Genomic DNA, 22080 nt, shown 5'->3' with positions numbered 1-22080 from the left:
CTGTTTTTCTCTTGGCTGGCTTTTGGATGTGTTCCACTTATAGTGACTGCTCTGAGTCTTATTTTGGAGCTGCTGAGTCTCCTCCAGACATTGTGTGTGATGCCCAGGATAGACCTTTGGTGTCAGCTCCAGTGTCTGGGAACATGACAGTGAAGAGCTACAGTACTGATTATTTTATTTAATCTTTAATCTATATGAAATAAATGCATAAAAGACAGAAAACCTAGTGAGTAGTAAAAGAAATAAAGGATACAGAAAACAGTTGATATCAAAGAAATCTAAAAATCCTTATTTTCTATAGTTACAGGTTTTTAGGAAGAGATTATATAGCTATTGGTGACATAACATGATAAAGTGCTTTTGTTGCAAGTGAAAATCTTATGTACTCTCTTATGATACAGAAAATACCTGGTGTTTTGAGAGAATTCATATCTATAAAGACATGTTTAGAGTGATGCATTCAGTGCAGTGTAGTTTGCAGAGGTTAAAAAAGTGGCTTTCAGATTGCAATCAGCATGAATAATTTACATTTTACGTCAAAATGGGGATGAGTCAAAAGCAGGGTCCTAGAGGGATTAGACTTCCAAAACTATTCTCTGCACTTCTGTGCCAACAAGAGAAATAAATAGACTGTGATAGAGAGACTGTAGCTGAGAGTAGAGCTGTACCATGGCGTGGTACCTGTGCTGAAACAGGCAAGGTTAAGAGATGAGAGACTCCATTCATGGACACAGTGTGAAGTGCTGCACCTGAGGACCAGGAATAATTGGCAGGGGTTTGGAATGTGAGTGCTGCTTAGCATGCAGAGGAAAGCTGCTGACAGGCTCTTCATGGCTCATAAAATCACTATGCCAGCTCACTGCCACTGCAAATGCATATGTCCAGTGGGAGCTGTTCTCCACCAGACAGGTAATCATCCTCATTTGGCAAGACTGTGCTTAGACTGCAGCATGGCATGCCTTGTCTTTCATTGGAAAACAGACCTTTGTGGAGTTAGGAAAAGTTTAAATGGGTAATTCACATAGTAAAGGCAAGGCTGATGGAAATTAATTCCAGGTGCAAAAGGAAATTAAAGGGAAACAACTGAACATAAGATAATGGAAGAGCAGAAAATAAACTATTTTCCTGAAACAAAAACAAGGTGTTTTTTTAATTGAAAGTGTTCCCATTTGGGTAAAGAGTAGACATAAGTGCTCAGCAATTAGAGGAGTTTTTCAGGTTTCCTGTCATTTCAAAAAGACATATGGTGTATCTGCATCTTGTGTTGAGCAAAACTGCTAGAATAAGGTCCATGCAGTCTGAAGTGAAGGATATTTGAGGTGCAAGTTTAAAAGAAACCTTGCAACAGGAGCTTGTTGGAAACTTAATCTGCAGAATAAAGGTTGGTTGGATGTGGATTGGAAATGAGTAGTATTATGTTAGGGGTTTTATTTATATAGAGTTCTTGTCATTGAATAGTATGACACATTTAGTTAATTGCATCTTTAGGGCCAAGATAATTTTCAGCCTGTTACTACAGATTTGTGTAAATGTAACAGAAAGCAAAAAGCAGCCACTGGAACTTCCTAGGAAGAATTAAAACCTAACTTTGTGAAGTAAATTTCCTTTTGATTAAGATAATCATGTGTCTGACTAGGAAAAATGAGTGTTAAGAAAAGGTCTAAGAGAAAACTTGGTGTGATTACCAGTGAGGAAGGTAATATTAAAGACCACCGGTGGGATAGGTGGGCTTCAGCCTTCAGCAATGAAATTGGTCTTTGTACCCAAATGCTGTAATAGTGTTTTTTTCTCTAAAATGGAAGCTGGATATTATGGTATTACATATCAGCAACATTAATAGATGAAGTGATTCCCAGACAGTGTGTGGGAATGACAAAACTGGCTGTCATTCTCTAGGAAAACTTCATAAGTTATCTCATCTGTGGGAGGTCTTTTGATCTGCATGTTGTCCTTCTCAAATCCAAAAAGTAGGCAACTGCTATGTTGTCTCTTACTGGACTTTCTGGAAATCAACACCCTACTGAAAGATGTGGGAAAATCATAAGAACATACAGAACAGGTTCAAGATGGCCTGGCCTCTTCTTTTCTTTGTAATTTATTTCAACTATGTACTTTTTTTTATATTACTTGGATGCAAAGTACTTCAGTTTGTGGTGGGGTTTTTTCATTAAAACCCCATGTCTTGCTTAAGCTCTATATAAAGTCTATATGAACTTCAGAATTATTAAGAACTACAGTAAAATATTGAGAGCTATCTCACAGCCAAACAGCCTATGAAAAACTCTCAGGTTTAGTTTCCCCATTGCTAGCTCTGAAATGACAGCTTGGACATAAGAAAGTGGGAGGGGAGTGCATCACCCTCTTGCCATAAGAGCAGGTCCCAGTATTTCTTTGTGTCTCAGAAAGATCTCTCATATCCTGGAAAAAAATCAGAACAAGTTCCCAAAAGCACTGAGTATCAGCAGTGCCTGTGACCCGTAAAGATCACATTTGTGGCACCAGTGTCAAGATGAGATCTCCACAATGTGACTACAGGTACTAATGCACACAGCAGTTCCCTCTCCCAGTTCAGCAGATTGATCAGGCTGAGACTGCTTTCCTCTTTGAAGACAAAAAAAAAAATAGAAAAAGAGTGCAAGGTCTGGGTTACTTTCCATTCCTGCAAGTACCAGCTTTTTTGGGAACAGCAAAGGTGTGAAATCAGCCTACGGAGCCTGCTGTCAGCAGTGGGTGTTGCAGCCCACAGCCAGTCAATAGCTATTATGAGCCAAAAAGGCAGAGAAATCCAGCCAACTTGAGCAAAAGATGCAGCAGCAGAGGAGAGCACAGAATTCTGGCATTTGCTTCTTGCATCGTGGTCTGCTTTTATTCTTGCTGTATTAAAACTGTCATGGCTTTATGCTAATGTGGTTTATTCCTAGCCAGTGATTATTATGCTTTGAATTAGCAGTGCTCTTGAGAGCATTTCTCATGAAAAAAAAATCATGTCCTTCTGAGAAATGTGAATGAGAAGGAAAAAGAGCGGTTACTTGCATTAGCTTGGAGCTGTGTGTATGTTTGGAGAGGATGCAGGAGAAGGAACACTTTCATGACTGATGCCAGGCACTGCAGGACTCTGAGGCCACAGATTTGTGTGTAAGACAGTACTGAAATTCAGGGAAGAGCAGTCAAAATGTGGAAATGGTTTTGACACTGTGTTTGGCTTTCCGTGAACCCACCCTCTGGGTAAATTATTTTTTACTCCAGTGTTAGTTTTGCCTGAGTGTAAATCCATACTCATTTACCCTGAGTGGGAAAAACTTCCCTAGGGGCAGTGAGAGCGCAGCTGGTGTGAGACAGAGTTGTGTTGTGAAAGGAGAGTGTCTTTGAGGGGTGTTAGTTCTCCAAGAAATGGCCTCAGCAATACCAGTTAGGACCAGCTAGCAAAGAGAAGTTGTTGCAGCTCTGAGATTTCATAATAAAGGCACTTGTGTAGCAGAGATCTTGGCTCAGTGATGGTGAAAAGGAGAGAGGGTGAGCAGCAAGAGGAATTTCAGTGTTTCAGCTGTAGGTTTGTTAGCAGGAAACCTAATTCAGCAGCAGCAGCAGTAGTGTGTCATTTCCAGTTTGCTTAGTGGGCTACTTCCTGTGTCCCCTAAATAAGACACCAAAGACGATACCAGCCCATTGCTTTTAGCAGCATCTCTAAAAAATCACAGCAGTGGAACACAGTGGGATCCTACTTGCTTGAACTAGAGGCATCTCAAAAATGGAGGAAGGGGAAAAGGAGTGGTCCCTTTGGATCTGCATATAGAGGGCAGTGTTCTGTACCCTGTGCTGGTCTTCAAGGCCCAGCAGGTTCCAGTGAAATTAGAAAGTATAAGGAAATTTCTGATTTCCTCTTCTTTTTATCCATGTGGTTTATTCAGCATAACCAGGCAATTCCCAGCCTTGATACAGCATGTCCCAGCCCCTGTACAGGACAGAGCCTTGTAATGGGTTCTTTGGATAAGAAGGTATTTCTCCAGGCAGTCAGGCACAAAGAGCTGGAACAGAATGAAATGCTTTGGCCGGATTATCTTTTATTCCCTCTGTTTTAAATTGAAAAGAGATGTTCTCAGAAAGGTCTGTCTTTCTCTTTGTTACCCCAAAGAATAGCAGTTTTTAACCATTTCCACTGAAATATCTAGGCTCAGATATATGTCTATCTATATATCTGTCTATCTTGCAGGGTAGCTTTTTCTTCCTTGGAAAATTACAGGCAGCTGTATCTGGCATTGATATTTTACAGGAAAAAGGATTATGTTGCATATTAACATTAAAAACAAACAAAAGAGCAATAACAAAATAACCAGACTTCTTGCAAAGACCTGAGGGACTCAAATAGTAGTTCAGTTGGAGTTCTGATAATGAAACCTCCTTTGTGTTAGAAATGCGTCTCTGGCTGTTCCCATGAAAACCAAACTAAATTTGGCTCACTTAAAGCCTTGAAAAAATTTCCATTGAGATACATAAGAATTTGCCAGCCAAAATCTCTGGTGATTCTGCCAGTGTGGAGTGGGCGTGCTCATCCCTTCAAAGCAATGTTCTTGCTGAGGTTCCTGAGCTCAAGCTCATGCCTGAGGTTAATATTTAAAATATGAAAGGTGAATAGAAACACTGGGCTGTTGTCTTCAGAGCAGGAGAGGTGACAATCTGCATCCTGTCTTTATGCATCTGGACTGTGTGTGCAATCCACTCAAATCAGTGTTAGTGGCAGTGTCACATTACAACACAAGTCTGGGAAATGGTATCTCTTAAAAAAAAAAAAAAAAAAAAAAAAGAAAACCAACAACAACTTAAAAAATGAACAAACAAAAATAACAACAACAAACCACGCAAAGCCCCTGCTTGTATGCTGACTGAACTATGCAGCTGTGGCACAGAGACAACCTCTCGTGCTGCTGATACCTTCCCTCTGTTGGTGCTTTCTTTGTGGTCCTGGGTTTCCATTCTCTGTGCCTCTAATGTCAGAGATATTATTTCCCAAAACTATCAGCATTAATTTTGCCTTGCAAATGTGAGACAGGGGGACCATGCAATTTAACTACATCAAGGGACAATCCCCAGACTTCTCTTGTTCTCATCAAGTAGGAAGGGTAATTTAAGTTCTTCAGAGGTTTTTTTGTTTTCAGTATTGAAACTATCATGATGTATTACAGAGTAAAGGTAGCAAGGTAGCAGATAACTGAGCTCTTAAGAACAGATGCTCAGTGAAAACCTCTATCCTCTTCAAGGGAATTCAGACCTAAGTGGGAACTGTATTAAAATCTAAAATTAAAAGTTTAAATGTTAAAAGCTAAGCATAAGAATTGGAGGGCAGTGAGTGGGCAGAAAAATGGGACTAGACTTGGGCCCTGCACTACAAGAAAGACTCTGGAGTACTAGAGAAAGGCTGGTAAAGGTTCTGGAGCACAGGTCTTATCATGAGTATCTGAGGCAGGAGAGATTCTGAGGAGAAAAGGAGGCTCAGGGGGACCTTATAGGTCTCTAGTACTACCTAAAAGGAGGGTGCAGCCAGGTGGGGGTCAGCCTCTTCTCCCAGGTAACCAGTGGTATGACTAGAGGAAATGGCCTCAAGTGACACCAGGGAGTTTTTAGATTGCATATTAGGACAAATTTTTTTATGGAAACAGTTGTAAACCATTGGAACAGGCTGCCAGGGAAGTGGCAGTCACCATCTTTCGAAGATGGTGATGATGATGCAGTCACCATCTTTGGAAGAATTTAAAAGATGTGTAAATGGCACTTGGGGATGTGGTTTAGGGATGGACTTGGCAGTGCTGGGTTAACAGCTGGATCCCATCTTAGAGGTCTTTTTCATCCCAAACAATTTTATGATTCTATGATTTTTTTAGCACCCTCTGTCTCACTAGGAAATTCTAATGTAGCCCCTTTTTGTAAGCCAAGCAATTTTAATGGACACAGTAATGGTACCAAAAAGTCATTATTTATGAGGGTCCTTGCTCTTAATAAATATTAGTAAAATGAAATGTTTCTTTCCATTGCAATTAAAGAAAAAAACCTTTGTAATATTTCTTGTAAATTATATTGAATCCTTTTTTTTTTGGCTTTCTCTTCCCCATTCTCTGTCACACTTCCCCAGGAATGGCTGATGGCTGAACTGCCAGCTGTCTAGAGCAATGTAGAACAATTTGTTAAAAGCCATAACTTTTATAACATAATAATTTTCTGTTGAATCTTGTTGTTACTACTGTTCTTTACCGTAGATTAACAATTTCACTAAAAGAAAAGAACGTTAAAATATTTTTTCCCTTTGTTATTCTTCTTTGTGTCCATGAAAAATTTTTGCCATCTGTGTGGTTTTCTGATAACTTATTAAAGCATTTATTTCACTTCCCACCTTCCTTGTGTTTTTCTCTTTTTCTTGCTGAAATTACAGCTGAAGAGGTGGAAAGACTGGCTGCAATGCGTTCAGATTCTCTAGTACCTGGGACTCACACGCCTCCAATCAGAAGAAGGAGCAAATTTGCCACTCTCGGGAGAATTTTTAAGCCATGGAAATGGAGGAAGAAGAAGAGTGAAAAATTTAAGCACACTTCAGCAGGTAACAGTCACGTTGGGGTCGGTTTATTAATCTGGAACTTTTTGCTCATCAAGGCTGAAAATTTGTAATACAGCCTCAGTTTGCATGTATTTCAAGTCTTGAAGCTTGGCTTGGGGAGATTTCAACTCTTGAAGCTTGGCTTGGAGAGATTCATCAGATTCTGAGAAGATCTCTAACTTTGTTACAAACTTTTTCTTTAAAAGCCCTAAAGTGACACATTGGGTGATTGGGTGCACTGCAATTAAATCAGCAGCTCACCAAAGCTGTATTTTCAGGTTCTGCTACTAGATCTAGAGCCTAACTCAGAAGAAATCTTTGAATATTGATTCCACAGATTATGAATAAAGGAAAAGGCAGTATGAAAAGATAATACTAGAGGTCGATTTAGCCACATTTAAGCTCCTGTGAGTGCTAATAAAGGAGTGAGAAAAAAAGGAGTGACAGGATAAAGAAGTTGACATTGTGTTGAGTAACTTGCATAACCAGAAATTATTCATTCCATTGGGCAGGAATGATGTGTCCCTTGTTTTTTTGAGAAAAGCAAATCTCAGTTCCTGCCACGCCCCTCCTTTTGCCATTGCTTTCTTGCACTTCTAGTCCAAGACCCTTTTTTATTTAAAAAAAAAAGGGAACTGAAAAAAATGTGGGTTTATAATGTAAATTGGTCTGAGCAAGAATCCCAGATGCAGGCGTTGATCCATGTGATGAAAGCTCTGCAATTTATTTAGAAGGTTTATTTTCTTTGTTCTTTCATGATGGCCAATAATTACTACATTTGGTTCTGCAAGTCTTTACCCTGGATTATCTGTGAGAAAACATGGAGTTTCTCCAGATTTCTAATTGTTTTCTCTAGAACTAGAAAGAAAGCAGTGAGTATCTTGCTCCTTCAAGTGTCAGAAGAGGCTTGAGCTACAATAAGTTGCTTTTCTGCCCTGTGTTTTGCACAGTGGAATGTTTTAGGCACTACTTGGGTGTACCTGTGGCACCCCAAATCCTGTACTCCTGAAAGTGGCCCACAATGGGGTGAGACGTCTCATTTAACTAAGTGTGAATTCTTGAATGAGTTTAAATGCAGAATAAGTATTTTCAGGGTTTGTACCTGAATGAGTGTACCTTTACTGTGTGCTGTTTAGGCTGCTTTCTGATTTATCAGCCAAAAACTAATGAGCTGGAATAGATGGCTATATTACTCCGAGTGATGATCATATTTTTTGACTTGACAGCTAGAAGCTATTGTCACCAAAAATGACATCTTTCTGCAAAAAAAAAAGGACTTGTCTTTCGTATTCTGCATCAGTCATAACCATAGTGTATTGTAGTAGGATTTCCATGAAAACCATATAGCTCTTAGGGATATGTGGACACTGTGGTAACAACTGCTTTGAATCTAGTTTGAGTATGCTGCCTTGGTTGGTTACAACTAGGAGAATAAGCATGGCTGTTCAGGCGGTACCATGGGTTGCCAAAGCTTGCCTACTGTTGATTTGTTCAGGCAGTACCATGGGTTGCCAAAGCTTGCCTACTGTTGATTTTTATGGTTTCTGTAGCTCCAGCTGATGAGGCTGAGCTGCATGCTGCTGTGTTTAGACTGACTGGTTTGAAGCTGGATGGAATATGGCTCCATAGTCCACTCTGGGCATTACAAGAAGTACTGCTAAGATTTGCCTCATTACCAAAATATTTGGAAAGTACACAGTGATTAAAACCAGACTGAACACATGTATTTTCTCTTCTCAGAGGAATAGGAAGTTTTACCAGACATGCCAGCGTATCTTCTCCCCTAGTAAGAGTGAGTTCAGTGTCTGAAAAAACAATTTAAGAGCTGGGTCTCCAGGAGCATTTGTCAGTCACAGTACTGGGTTTGATCTCAGTTGAATCCAAAACCTTTCTCCTTTTTTTATAGAAAAATTTTTATTTCTAGTAAGTTAACAGTATCCTGCAGCTGCTCTGCAAAATTGGTATTCCTGTCAGCTCCTCTGCTACTAACTGCAGCAAAATTGACAAGGATGTCAAATTTGCTGAGCACCCTGTAGAAGGCAGGGATAGAGACTTGCTTCTGGACTGTGCGAGAGCTGGGACCTCACAGTTTCCATCATCCCCATCCCTGGGGAACAGAAATCCACCAGCACCCTACAAGACCCACCCCCCCCCAACAATTAGAAGCATTGGTTGAACCTTGGATGTGTAGTACAAAAGATTTGACACATGGAAAACTAGCATTTTTCTGCCAGCATTTGCATGACCTCTTGTCTAGTACCTCTGATCTCACTGAGAAAATATATTTAATCTTTATAATGAATCAAAGGACAAGCTTGTGAGATGGCATAATGAGAGCCAGCATGAAACTTCATAATACAGGCTTATTTTCTTCTAGTGCACTGATAAATGTGACACTTGGAAAAAAAGCATTCCCATTAGTGTCCTACAGGCACGCACCCAAGCTTTCCCACCTGCACAGAACATCAGTAATTATCAAAAAATAGATACTAATACAAGTATTTTATTAGGCCCTTATTTGCTGCAACAATGGATTCAATTATTTTTAATGTCAAAAGTGGTAAGGGTCAAAACACATGGCCTAATCTGATGAAATTTCCACTGAAATTAATGGGAGATTCTTCTCTGGGAGAGGACAGAAAGAAAGAGAGAGTCAAGCTGATATGTAAGGTTGAAAGGTTGCCTTTTTCTTGGTATTTCCAAGTGCTAACATTTTGTATCCATATCTTTATCAGACTGAAAGCTCTGCTTAGTTATTCAGAGATGAATGTTTTAAAATTCAATTCAGCAGTCAATGAGCAAAAAAACCTTTTAGGTGATAGGAAAAGCTATTTTCTGACACCTGGTAATTGCATGAGGTGAGACAGTACATAATGTGATTGATGGAGGACCTCAGTGTTAGGCTTACTATATATGACTCCTCTCAGCACATCAATACTCAAATTGTGGTGTTTGAGCATAAGTCCCCCTTTCTCCATCTTTGTTATTGTATTGTCACTGACAAGCAGAGGGTCAAAAGGATGTTCATGTTTTGTAGAGTTTATATGTTTATGGGTTACGCTGTTTTTGGTGTCCGTGTAGTGATGTTGCAGAAGGGTCCAAAGTCTGACATTGCCTTGGTGCTGACTTGGTAACAAAGGTAAGAGTCAAGGGTTTGATGCAGACATCTCATGCCTTTGCCTTGCAGCTGGTCTCTGTGAGATCATCATTAGGTATTTTGTAAAGCAGCCAGAGCAGGTAGAGAAAATCATGGGTAGGGTGATCTGTGTGCAGATGGGAAGCACCAGATGAGCCATTGGGTTTGATCCGAGTGACCTCTTCTGCTGGAAGGCGGTGTGTTAAGGAGGTGTAAGGCATATGCACTGTGAAAGAAAGATGGGCTTTGTCTAGGCATAATCTCAGAAAACAGGGAGTCTGTGAGGGACACCAGTGTACCACAGCAAGAACAGAAACAAGTTAATTCTCACACTCTTGTATTCGTAGGGAAGCCCCAACAAAGGTAGGAATGATGCATCTGTCTCCATGTTCTCAGAAGGCTAATTTATTACTTTATAATACTACATTATATTAAAGAATACTATACTATACTAAACTGAAGAATACAGAAAAGATACTTACTGAATGCTAAAAAGATAATAATGAAAACTTGTGACTCTTTCCAGAGCTCTGACACAGCTTGGCCCTGGTTGGCCAATGAGTCAAAACAATTCACACCAGAATCTAATCAGGCAATCACCTTTGGGTAAACAATTTCTTGACACATTCTACATGAGCAAAACACAGGAGAAGCAAATAAGATAAGAATTGTTTTCCTTTTCTCTGAGGCTTCTCAGCTTCCCAGGAGAAAACCCCTGGGTGAAGGAATTTTTTCAGAGAATGTGAATGCCACATCACAGAAATTCTCCTCCTGGACAGAAGTGAAGTTCCCACCAGCAGAATGTGGTTTTCAGCATCAGGTCTGCAAATCATTTTATCACAGAACATCTATTGGAAGTTCCTTGATGGGTGATGAGACCCCCACAGTACAGCATAAACTCTCTGGACACTGAAGTTCTATATACGGGGACTTAAACAAAGAAACCAAATTCTGCCACACTGTTATTCATGGTACAATCAAAGATATGCTGTATGTTTTTAAAGTTAGCTAAGATTTTTACATGAAGTGTGGAAACCTTTATTTCCATGCAGGGCCAAGGCCCCCTCAACAAAAATATGAGGTATTATAAAGCTGGTAAGAACGGGCAAACTTCTAAATGGCAAGATTGTGTCTGTTAAGAGCATGATTTCTTACAGCTGACAAAGAACAGTCTCATGGCCGAAGAAGCCAGAAAGAAACATAGTTTTCTATACTCAAGCACATTTCCTTGGCTGCATGCAGGTGGGATGGCTCTAGAAGACTGGTCAAGATTTTAAAAGCCAAACGGGGCTCTCTGAGAATCAGCAAAGCAGATAGCAGGAGAGCAAGCTGACTGTCTCCTCTGCTAGACCTTTGTAATTTTTTTTAATACCTTGATCTTCTGCTCGCCTTGCTGTGAACTTGAAAAATATTCCTGGGTGTGTTGCTGTTTTATTGCAGTGCTGTACACATGCTGAAATGTCATTTCCTGGAGATGTTTTGGAGAAGGAACTGCTTCTGACAGAAAGAAGCTTGAGGGGAAATAGATTCTGCACTTACTTGAAATATTATTGAAGGTTTTTTATCGCTACTTTCGTCAAAAGCCAACTGTTTGCAACCTTTCAGAAAAAAAGTGTTTCAGCTGCTTGGAGGATTTTGAGTAGAGAAAAATGTCTTGTTTTGTCATTTCCCATTTCTGGTGACCTTCAGTTTAAAGAATTAGTGCATCTGTCTTCCACCATCCTTGCTTCCTGAATCACAGTGCTCAGGCAAAATGGAGAAGGAAGCATGTAACTCGTACTTGAAGGACACTAGTTAAATGACAAGAGAAAAGCAGAAAAGGAAATCTTTTGAACTCAGCCTTTCCTCTTAGGTACATTGAAAGCTCCTTTTATTTGTGTCCCAGTTTCCCTTCCTAGAAATACTTGCAATCGTCCTCCACAGGGCAGTAATCACATATCAGTCCTCTGGTGCCATAGTTCCCATCCCAAAACCCATGGGTGAGCTAGTGAGCCACATCCTGGTCTGTGACCGGGGAAGACACAACTGTGACTTTCTAGCCTCATGCTTGGGGTACCTTCCTGAGAATAGGGAAGATCTGCTCCTGTTTCATTTAAGGCTTCATTGGCTTAGGTTACATTGTAGAGATTGGTATTCAAGAGCCTGTCTCGAGGTGTAGGACTAGGGAGTTGGAAAGGATGAACACCGGGACTGAAGTAGACCAGAATATCAGAAGAGCCAAAAGGCAAACCATTGTGAGCCAAGCATCATCAGTTGGCTTGGGGAAAAAGGTCATTCAGGGCAGGTCTCTGGATTGATCTACTGCCTAAGGGCCTTAAGACTCTTTTAATAGTTATCTGTACAGAGAATGACAATCTTCTCTTGCTAGCAGTTACTCTCTTAAGTAGGAATAGAGGAGGTCTGCACTCTCGATCTAAAGATTTAAGCCAAATAGTGTAGACAATGCAACAAAAGGGAGCATGTGGATTTTTTCAGTTTACTTTTTGGGGACGGCGTAACGTGCTCTTCCATTTGCTTTCACTCTCACTCAAGCCATCTAAAGATACTAAGTGAGCCTCAACAAAGCTGACTCATCCAAACTTTAGCTGCCTCACTCCCAAAATCTGCTTTAAAACAGATAATAATTTTGTGCCTGAATCTTTTTTTTTTCCACTTGTTAATCCTTGGTGCTTTGGTTTTTCCAACCAGATTTTTTTTTAAAGATACTCTATTTAAAAAATAGTATGTCAGTGTGTTTATGTAAGTTAGGTCTCCCAGTTCGCAGGGGAGATTGCTTAAATTGGCAACACTTATGGGCAAGGATTTTTCAGTGTTTCTGATAAATAACAAGAAAAAACCAAAATGTGATAAAGCTGTTCAATTAAAGAAACTGTTATTCATACACCATGCCCAGATCATTTGATTCCTACTGCTGATTATTTCTAACTACAACAGGTTAATATTTTAAACTTTTCTTTCCAGAATATTCCGGATGGGAGACATTCAATTATATGTTGCCAGTGCTTCTCTTAAACCTTCTGCTTTGCCCATAATTGCTTTTTGTGTTTTTTCATATAAAACCCTTAGGGTATTAAACTGGTCATGCAATTTAGGTAAGACCTTTGCCTGGGGAAAGGAAGGAGAAGCACAGGCTGCAGACATGCCTGCCTCAGCCCTGCCTGTACTTCTAGGGTGGTGGTCTGTGGGGTGAGAGACTCAGTGTGGTTTTCCCAAGTGCCAGGTTATTGACATCTATCTGCAGAGGTTCTATTTTTGTTGAAAAGAGTGGTTTTGTTTGGATTATTTTCTAACAAGGATAACTGTTTTATAGCACTTTATGGTCTCATTCTGTTCTTCTGAATTTTATTTAATATCTGCTGTGATCCCATGTGAAAAGTATAAATATTTCAGTTAAAACTCCTCTTATACTTTCAAGCCAGACTGTCTGTAGGTTTAGATATGGAGAACAGAAGTAATTATGTTTTTTTCTTCCCTGATGTTCATATTCTGATGACTTGGAGATATAATTCTGAATTCTGAATCAGTGCTCAGAGAGAGAGCACAGTGTCCCCTCCAGGCTAGCTGGGTCTGAAGCCACCCTGAAGCCTGAAATAACTCAGACCTCCTGTTCTCCTCCATGACAAAGCCTGTTAATTTTTCTGTGTAAAACCCCTAGGGGCCCTTTTGAAGGCAGTGAGCAGGTGATACAGATGCTGGTCCAAGCCAGGTATTTTTGCTGTGCTGGAGCAGCTCATACAGCATTAAGGCATTGCTAAAAATCACTGATCGTTTCCAAGATTTTGGGAGAAGAGAGGAAAATGGCACTTTTATAAAACTAAGTCCAAATCTGCAAAAAAAAAAAAAAAAGCTCTGGTTTTATTAAAAAGCAGCAGTACAACTGCTTTTCAGAGTTAGAAAGGGCTGCTATGTTCACTTTGTTGTGATTATTTGAGGTAAGCACAAGCTGTCATTGTCTGAAGAAAAGCAGCATTTTGCAGGAACTTGGGCAGTTCCTGAATCCACATTGAATGAAGTAAATATTTTTGCATGAAGAAAAATCAAAACAATAAGATCATTATATTTCAGTGTTTTCTAGATTAATCTTAGAAGAGTTTTTATGAAAATTTACATTTCTGTTTGAAATTGGAACCAGTTATTATTTAGTATAGTTAAAAACATGAATTTCAAATAAAAAATGGTTTCCTGGTAGACAGGAAACAATTTGTATCTTAGGTCTGTTGAAGTATTACACTGCTTGCATTCAAGGACTGAATAAAAATTGAAATCCATACGCAGTTCTAATTTTTGCATTGATCCAAAACTACACTCTTGATGTATTCTGAATTTTGAAAGTGAAAAAAAAATACGAGGATTGCATTTAACCTCTTTTTGTATGCACTGACATTTTCTTAATGCCTTTTGAGAAACTGGCAGAAAAATATACCAGAATTCATGCAAAACTGTAGACAACTTTTAAAACATTTCATCTTTTGCCATTCTATAGAGGGAGCAAAACTATCTTGTGTATCTGCTTACTGCTGTGGAAGCAAAGATTCACGGAGATTTTTAAAGCCAGTGGTCATTTTCAGCCTCACAATTAGATAAATAGCCCAAAGCTAGGGTGGCAGAAGAAACTTAATAGCAAGGGAAAGTGATGGTTGATGTTTGTCTCAATTGCTGATATTTTAAATTGTCAGCATTTTCAGATTTGTCATTTTAAGGAGATTAAAAGAATGGAAATGCATTCGAAAGTTGCAGATCTGATTTGTACAAGGAAGGCAGTGAAAGCAGTTGGCTATTTTTATACTTGAATTGCCAACTGGATGCTCCTAGTTCAAAAATGGAGGAAACAATCACTCCCCTGGGAGCATGTATTCCACTACAGAGCAGTATCACTGTGTCTTCCTGAGATGTGCTGCAGAACATTTCCAGCGTTTAAGAAGTGGGCTTTGCTTAGCTGGGCTGAAAAATGTGTTTAGGGATTGTTCTACCCCCGTGCCAGCTGTAATGGAATGTGTGAAACGAGGCCTCTAAATGTGTCCCGTCTTACAGGAAAGAGATGTTTAATGAGGCTGTTTGGTTTTTATGCTAATTACAATTCCAGCTGCTGTGTGAAGATTATATGAGGCCACCCAAAGTGTAATGCTGCAACATAATTCTACAACAGTGCATTCATGTTAAAATTATATAATGCAATTAATCCATTAGAAAAAGTACAAATTGTGATGATTGAAAATAGATGCTGTTCATAACATAAGCTTCTTCACGGCATATGGATTAGAGAACAACGTCCATTGGAAATGTTTTAAGTGTTTTAGCAACAAATCAGCAATATGGAATATCTGGCTGTGGGGAGAGAGAATATGTGTTTGGAATAAGTTCATTCTTGTGTAAAAAGTTGTTGTACATCCTCAGCTTCTATTGCCATGACTCATGAATGGAGGGTCTTCATCAGACTGTGTCCTTACAGGTTATTCTAGAATGATTTCATTTAACAACAAAATGTGTTGAAGCTGCGTTTTATGTTTAGATTGTATGTGGAAGCATGGATATTAATTAGTATTTCTCAGACTGCTTGCTTTTGTTCTTTGGTTTTCACTGCCTTTATAAAGGCACAGGAAAAAATCACAACATTTCACAGTGACATGAAGCCATGAGGAAATGTGTCTTCACAATGGTGCTTTCACTGAGAAGTGCTGTTGAGGAAGCTTTATTCCTAGAATACTGTTTTGCTCTCTCTCGGTGTTTCCCGCAGGGGGGAAATGAAGCAGCAATCCCCGAGGCCAGCATGGCAGTACCTCGAGCGAGTCCTGCTGTGCCATGTGACCCGTGTTGTGATTGGGAAATGGGTTGGTTTGGTCATGTGAGCATGCAGCCCAGTGGGTCTAATCTGATGGGACTTTTTAATCACGGTAGTTGCCCTTTATTTCCATGTCCATGAGCTGCATTAAAAGGCACATACAGTTAGATGTATAGGGTATTGGCAGCAGAGATGAGAATTCCAGGTCCACGGGGATCTGAAATATGGATGGCAATCACCCAGACAAAACCATTAACTTCATGAGCCCTTTCCAGGGATGCTGGGGCTAGTATGTTGAGGAATAATAAATAGTTGCTAGAAAGAGAAACTGAATTGCCCTATATACAGAGGTTTAATAGAAAAACACAGATTATGAATTGGAAATCAAAGATAGCTTGATGAGGAACAGTTTCATAGAAACCTTGGTCTAAGTCTTTTTTATTCTAGGGCTTGTTTATACATTGTAACTTGAATTATTTAAACCATAAATATGAAACAGATTAGTTACAATATCATAAACCCTTGGGTGAATGTTTATGCAGTTCATAAACTCATTCATTTTATTTTAATTCATTAAGGCAAATTTAGTTCTGAATTAAAGTGTCCACGTAAGTGTTTAATGTGGCACTGGTGATCCTCCTTGAATCTCCAATTCAGATTGCTCTTCCTGAGCACCCATATAAGCAATCACAGGAACTAATGTGCAGGAAAGAGTAGATCAGACAACCTGAGGTGTCACAAGAGATGGGTCTTAGAGGCTCTGTTTGGTGAAAGCTGCACCTGGCTACTGGACTGCCTGAGGGACTGGGCAAAGGAAGTCCAAGGTGGTGATTAGAACATTTAATGAAGAGAGTAAGCTGTTGTGTTCTCTTCCAAATTCTGCTGCTAACCCATCCCAGTCTTGTTGCAAACAACACCTGTAGGTACTGGACTGCTAAGCATTGCAGGACTTGACTGCAATTTGACCAGGTCTCTTTCTTTGGGGGGTCAGTCTCTCCATATGTAGGGTTTCTTCAGACCTGCAGCTCTCAAAGTCACGTAATTCAGAGAGACTTTGGGATTACAGTAATAAAAAGGATTTCTAAAATGTAGGAGAAAATCTTGGAAACCAAGAGCTTGGGGAAAAAGTACTCATTCCTTTTAGAAGTTAAACTCCCTATTTGGAGAAACATACAGATTTTGTGAATCCTAAAATTTGCTTTATTGATACACTTTCAGATGAATGTTTCAGTTCCACAGTATGATGTCTGTATAAAGAAGTAGTTAAAAATAAGATTTAATTTGGTTACTATTTGTTTGTGTGGGCTGAAGACATAATACTATCTGTTGTTAACTGCATCTGAATTGCTTATTATCTACAGGATATTCCACACTTTTAGATAAAAGTAGTGGTAGAATAGATCCATGATGCTGAACATGACTCACTATTCCTTTTGTTCTTACTGGGGTAGCAGGTATATGTTTCTAGGTTGAAAAATGGAGTTTCTCAGTCTCTTATTTTGCAGATGAGTATGTGTATGCATTTTGGAAGGACAGGTTCCTCTTTAAAAGGTTTTAATTTGGTAATTAACAGTATTGGTCCTTTATATCCTCAGAGTTCTATTTACATCTCTTCAAGGTAATCTGGCAATCCCAAACAATTCTCTTTATCAAAACAGGCAGTAAAAATCATCCTTTTGCTGTGGTAAACCACATGTTTTAAATTTACCCAACATCATTGTTTGCCTATTCTAAAAGAAAAGTTACAGGGAGTTTGATTGCTACTAGCTAGCACTTGAATCTGAAAACATCAGTTGCTCATTTCCCTGTGTCTTGCAGGAAGCTCTTGGTCCCCATGTGCTCTTCATTAATTCTTTAGTTAAAAGTAGCATGGGGCTGACAGCTGAACATGCACAGATAAGCAGTAGTCTGAGGAAGGACCAAAGGTCCAGACATGCTTCTACCTGAAGGCAGTGACATATATTTGTGCTGCAAATGGTTGGCAATGAGTCTGATTTTCTTCCTGCTGAAGCTGATGAATTCTGCCACTGTCCTCCCTGAGCAGAGGGTGCCTGGCAGGCAGTTGCTGAATACCAAAAGCCTTTGTTCATATGGACTGGCCAGGAAGGCTTCTGCCAGCTGCACAATCACCTTTCTGAGGTACTCTGTTCCCAAAGACTGTGGGACTTGGTGGGTGCTCAGATCTTTGCAGTAATAAACAATAACTGCGGGCAGAATGTTTCCAGGGTATGCACATATATTTAGAAACCTTGCAACCTTTTATATTCAAGTTCTGCCTCAAGACCATTTGAAGCCCATGAATTTCTATCATTATCATCAAGAATCATTTGATGATTCTGCATTTACTGCATTTACACTTCTGTACTGGCACTTACATTTTCAGAACTGTATATGTACATCTAATGGCCTGTGTGCTTTATGGACTTCATCAAAAGCCCCATAAAAGTGATCATTTGATTCTCTCTGGTTTTTGTGGGCATAGGATCAAGTCTGTATTAAGTAGTCATAGTAGCATTCCTACCAGTTTCCCATCTAATAAGAAAATAGCCTACAGATAGATAAAACATCCGTTTAAAAAAATTATGTAGTTGACTGTGAGTGAAATATTAGATGACATTTGAGCTACAGTTTGCATACCTGAGTGGTAGTGTTTTTTCTCACCAGCTAGTAGCTTCCTGTACACCATCCCAATCCTCAATCTGAAGCATTCTAATTTATAGTTGTGAAAAAAATCCAACTCAGTAATTCCATGAGAAACAGAACTTTTGAAACACAATTTTGTATGGGTTGCTCCTTTCTGAATCTTTTGCTGTCTGATCACAAGCCTAGGAATGGCAATTTGGGTCAAGTTTCCCCTAACCAGCCTTTCAGAACTTTAGAAACACTACAGATTTATGATCTTTTGTCCTGACCAAAGTATGCCAAAATTGGAAAGAGATAGTGGAATTACCAATGAAGGCATATAAAGACAAGGAAGCCACTGCTGCTGCTAAAAATATGCAGGAAGGGATGGGAGAAAACAAGGCATTGGCTGAGTGCTATAGAAAAGTATGCTTTGGCTCTTCTTGTTTTAGGCTGGCCAATGAGTTTAGAAGAGTGGCAGCACATATGGCATCCTTTTACAACCTCAGTATTAACTTCAAAATATCTGCAATATCTTTCATCAAATGTACTTCTGTAAGGAAGATAAGCATCAGAATAAGAATCTTCTGCGAAATTGTTTATAGAAATTATTTTGGATTTTATGCTATGTGAAGAATCCTTGTGTGTCTTCATGCTTCTATTTGCTTTGGAAAGAGCCAGGGTGTGAAGGTATTTGCAGGGTTTTGATCAGACCCCTGGGAGAGATCAGGAGGTTACTCTGCAGGCAGACAAATGCACAACTGTCGTGGGAAGATTATTACAGAAAATCCATGTGTATTGGTTTATAAATTAAAATAATCAAATCAGCAACAGCTGCTCTTAATTAGTGATGGATCTAAACTGACCACACAGTCAGCCAGGCATCCATTGTTGATCTCCATAACACAGAACTCTCATGCTGGCAGCAGCGATGCAGGAGCCCTGGCACATGTATTTCTCCCTGCTAGTAACAGAGTCCATGCACTATCTTTTATTTAGATGTGATGTTTACGCCCCAGAAAACTTCCAGTTTGGAATGGCTACCTCTAAATATTGATGTTCGTTTTTTGCATCTGAATCTGCAAAGGCATTGTGCTGAAACGAGAGGCCAGTGACGCTGTGGTATTTCTGGCATTAATGTGCAGACAACATTCCTGCAGGCTAAAATGCACCGCAAGAAGCTGACAAAACCAATCAAAATCCCCCCATTTGTTAGTCTAGCAGATTAGTCCATTTTCTGATTTCACTGCAAGGATTGTGAGACTGGCTTAACTCAGCTGCCCTCATTTGAGTGACTGCACTTAGATCAAGCCAAGTCTCAGCTGTGTCATTCATACTGTTACACCTTCTGAATGCAGGCAGCTGAGGCTTGAACTGGGGCAACTGAGTTAACAAAATTAATGCTAATTCACATTTTGGTCAGAGCATTATTTGTAGTATTCTTTTATCTGTTGAGAAGGCATTACCTGAGCTGCTCTTGTAGAAGGCCATTGGCGAGCCCATGTGCTGACACCTGAACATTGGTTTCCAGAGGCCTGGAGCCCCTGTTTCTAGTGAAGACATAACTGTTTCACAATTTAGTTGTCTTCTGGCACTGGTTCATTTATTGAATTGAGCTGGCTGTGAGCTCTTCAGCATAGTCATGACATCTTTCTCCTATTGTTCTTATCAGCAAAATGACCACTGAGAGAAAGAACTTGTATTTGACCACGATCTTCAGAATTTATCTGTGGAATTATGTGCCCTGAGGAAGAGTGGCTTTTACCTGTTATATCTGTTGTCTTGGTAACATTGTTTCATCCAGGAAATACCGTGTATATTGGAGTAACCTTGTTGCCCCATGCTTCAAAATGAGTTATATTAGTCTATTTTCTTTCCTGCATCCCTAGAAGGAAAGGCTTATAAAAGTGAACATTGCAAATACACAGGATAGAAAAGCCACAGGGGAAGAGAGCTGAGACACTCCTCTTCTGTGCTAATTGAAAGTAGGCCAAATCATAGTTCACTGCACAGATAAATGAGAGAAACAGAAGAGGAGCTTTGAGGATTGCATTATCTAATAAACCCAGCAGTATCTCCAGAAGAGCAGAGCTCTCTTAGCCACTGTCAGAGCAAACATGGTACCAGTATGCATATTGTGAATAAATTGGTGTGTGTCCTTGGTCTGAAACTCCCTGTAGGTTAAGGTGAGTAAAGCAATAGCTTTTAGAAGCATATGTGGCACGGTATGGGCTAAGCAAGTATTTGTGCTGCTGGTCTAATGATGCCTCTTGTGCTGCAGAGAAGTTGGATAAAAAGAGAGCTAATATTCAGGAGCCCTAGATCCATATTATATATGGTTTGCAGCTGGTAGGGCAGAGTCTCCCTCTTCATCTAACACCTGCTATTTCTGTAAAACCTTTATGTATATATGCTTATGTCCTACTTTTTTCTCCTGGAATCTATACACATGTTTGAGCTCACTACATTGCCTGCCTGCAGCAGAATATATAGGCCATCCATTTGTCTGTTAAACTTGGTTGTAAAATCTCATCACCTTCAGTGACAGCAGGCCTGACCCTCTGTAAAAATGTAGTGAAGGCTTTCTGCAGGAGGCTTTTTGCTGTGCATCTAAGGCACTCCAAATAGTGAGAACACTATTTTAAGTAATGCTCTCAAGGAAAGAATAGCACAAAAAATGCACACACATTTATTAGAGGAGATAACTGTGGAACAAAATTATGTTGATGAATAACAAATAGGAGATTGTTTACAAAATGCTGATTTCTGGCTCATTGTTTACTTAATTTTTCCTGTTTCATTTTGTTTGAGTAATGTAAATGCATTTGTCCCATTAGCCTCCAGGAGATCTTTAGGCATTTTCAGTTGCTCATGAGAATGTTTCCCAAAGCCTTTTGAAGTGGCACTACCTCTGTCTAGGTAGAGACTCTCAAAAGCCACCATCTGATCCTGTTCCTGACTCCTTGGCTTCCCCTTGGTAGTCAAACCAACTGCTTATGTGGAAAAGTAATATGAGGAAACCACTGAGGCAGTTTTAGCTGTCTCTTAATGAAATGTACCAGCTGGAAATCAGGAGAAGCATGATCATCATGGGACCAATCAGCCCTCTGTGGAGAAGCAGCAAGTGCTGTGTAAACTACAATCAGTATGTCTGTGATGAGAGCAGTGTTGTACTGAGTGGGTAGCCGATGTTATGGTGAAATACTTAAATTCAAACACCACTTTAATTAAATTTCACTCAGTATTAGGCTAGGAAATTGATAAGATTTTAAAAAACTTGAATCAGCCCTGAGCAAACATGAGCACACTGACCTGTCTCTTCTTGCCAACTGCCTGCAATCATTTTTGTGCCACAGGATATCTTCTGCAGCCAGTGGGCCACTGCATTTTACTGAAACCTGAGCTATTTTTTACCCTTTTAATACTGTCTGCTTTGAGATTGCTCAGAATGCACCTCTGGAGAATTTTGTCTCATTTTTCCATGCTGCATATCATGGGAGAATCCTTAAATGAGATAGCAGCTTCCTCAATACGATGTAAGTTTGGACTCCAGTTCTTTCTTCCAGAAGTGTCCCAAACAGATGTTGACAGTATCACGTTCACAGGATATTTGGGAGGAATTGACAGCAGCAGACCTTACCCATGGTAGGAGCAGAGCATGCCCAAGAGACGTGCTGTGACTCACCCCTCCCATTTCAGCCCTTTTCCATCAGGTGAAATGCCTGCGGAAGCCCTGGCTCTGCCCAGACAACAACTCACACAGAGAAACTGCAAGAGACAACCAGCAGGACCTCAGCCAAAGCTAAGCTTGCCTTCAGGTATCTCAGGCAGCCATCTAGGCCAGCTCCTTGGCTCACAGTATTTTCTCCGCTTGTCTTCTGTCCTGCAGCCCAGTGGGCAGGCAAGGAGAGGATAAACAAAGCACAGATTGCCTTAAAGTCATGCTAGCCACAGATCAGT

At 39.9% G+C, this 22080-nt stretch overlaps 1 protein-coding gene across 7 annotated transcripts in view; it reads left to right on the top strand.

The window, feature by feature from the left end:
* The window catches only part of PHACTR1 (phosphatase and actin regulator 1), a 296323-nt gene that overhangs the window by 174365 nt on the left and 99878 nt on the right, over positions 1-22080 (top strand). For all 7 annotated transcript variants that reach the window (XM_071451966.1, XM_071451946.1, XM_071451937.1 and 4 more), the window contains one exon: positions 6422-6586. In XM_071451966.1, the coding sequence (XP_071308067.1) occupies positions 6422-6586 (165 nt within the window). The remainder of the gene's footprint in view (positions 1-6421; positions 6587-22080) is intronic.

This window comes from Agelaius tricolor, unplaced genomic scaffold (genome assembly GCF_023055355.1).
Source record: "Agelaius tricolor isolate 1412-34295 unplaced genomic scaffold, bAgeTri1.0.p SCAF_2, whole genome shotgun sequence".
Classification (NCBI taxonomy): domain Eukaryota; kingdom Metazoa; phylum Chordata; class Aves; order Passeriformes; family Icteridae; genus Agelaius; species Agelaius tricolor.
This window is presented reverse-complemented; position numbering and strand designations above follow the sequence as displayed.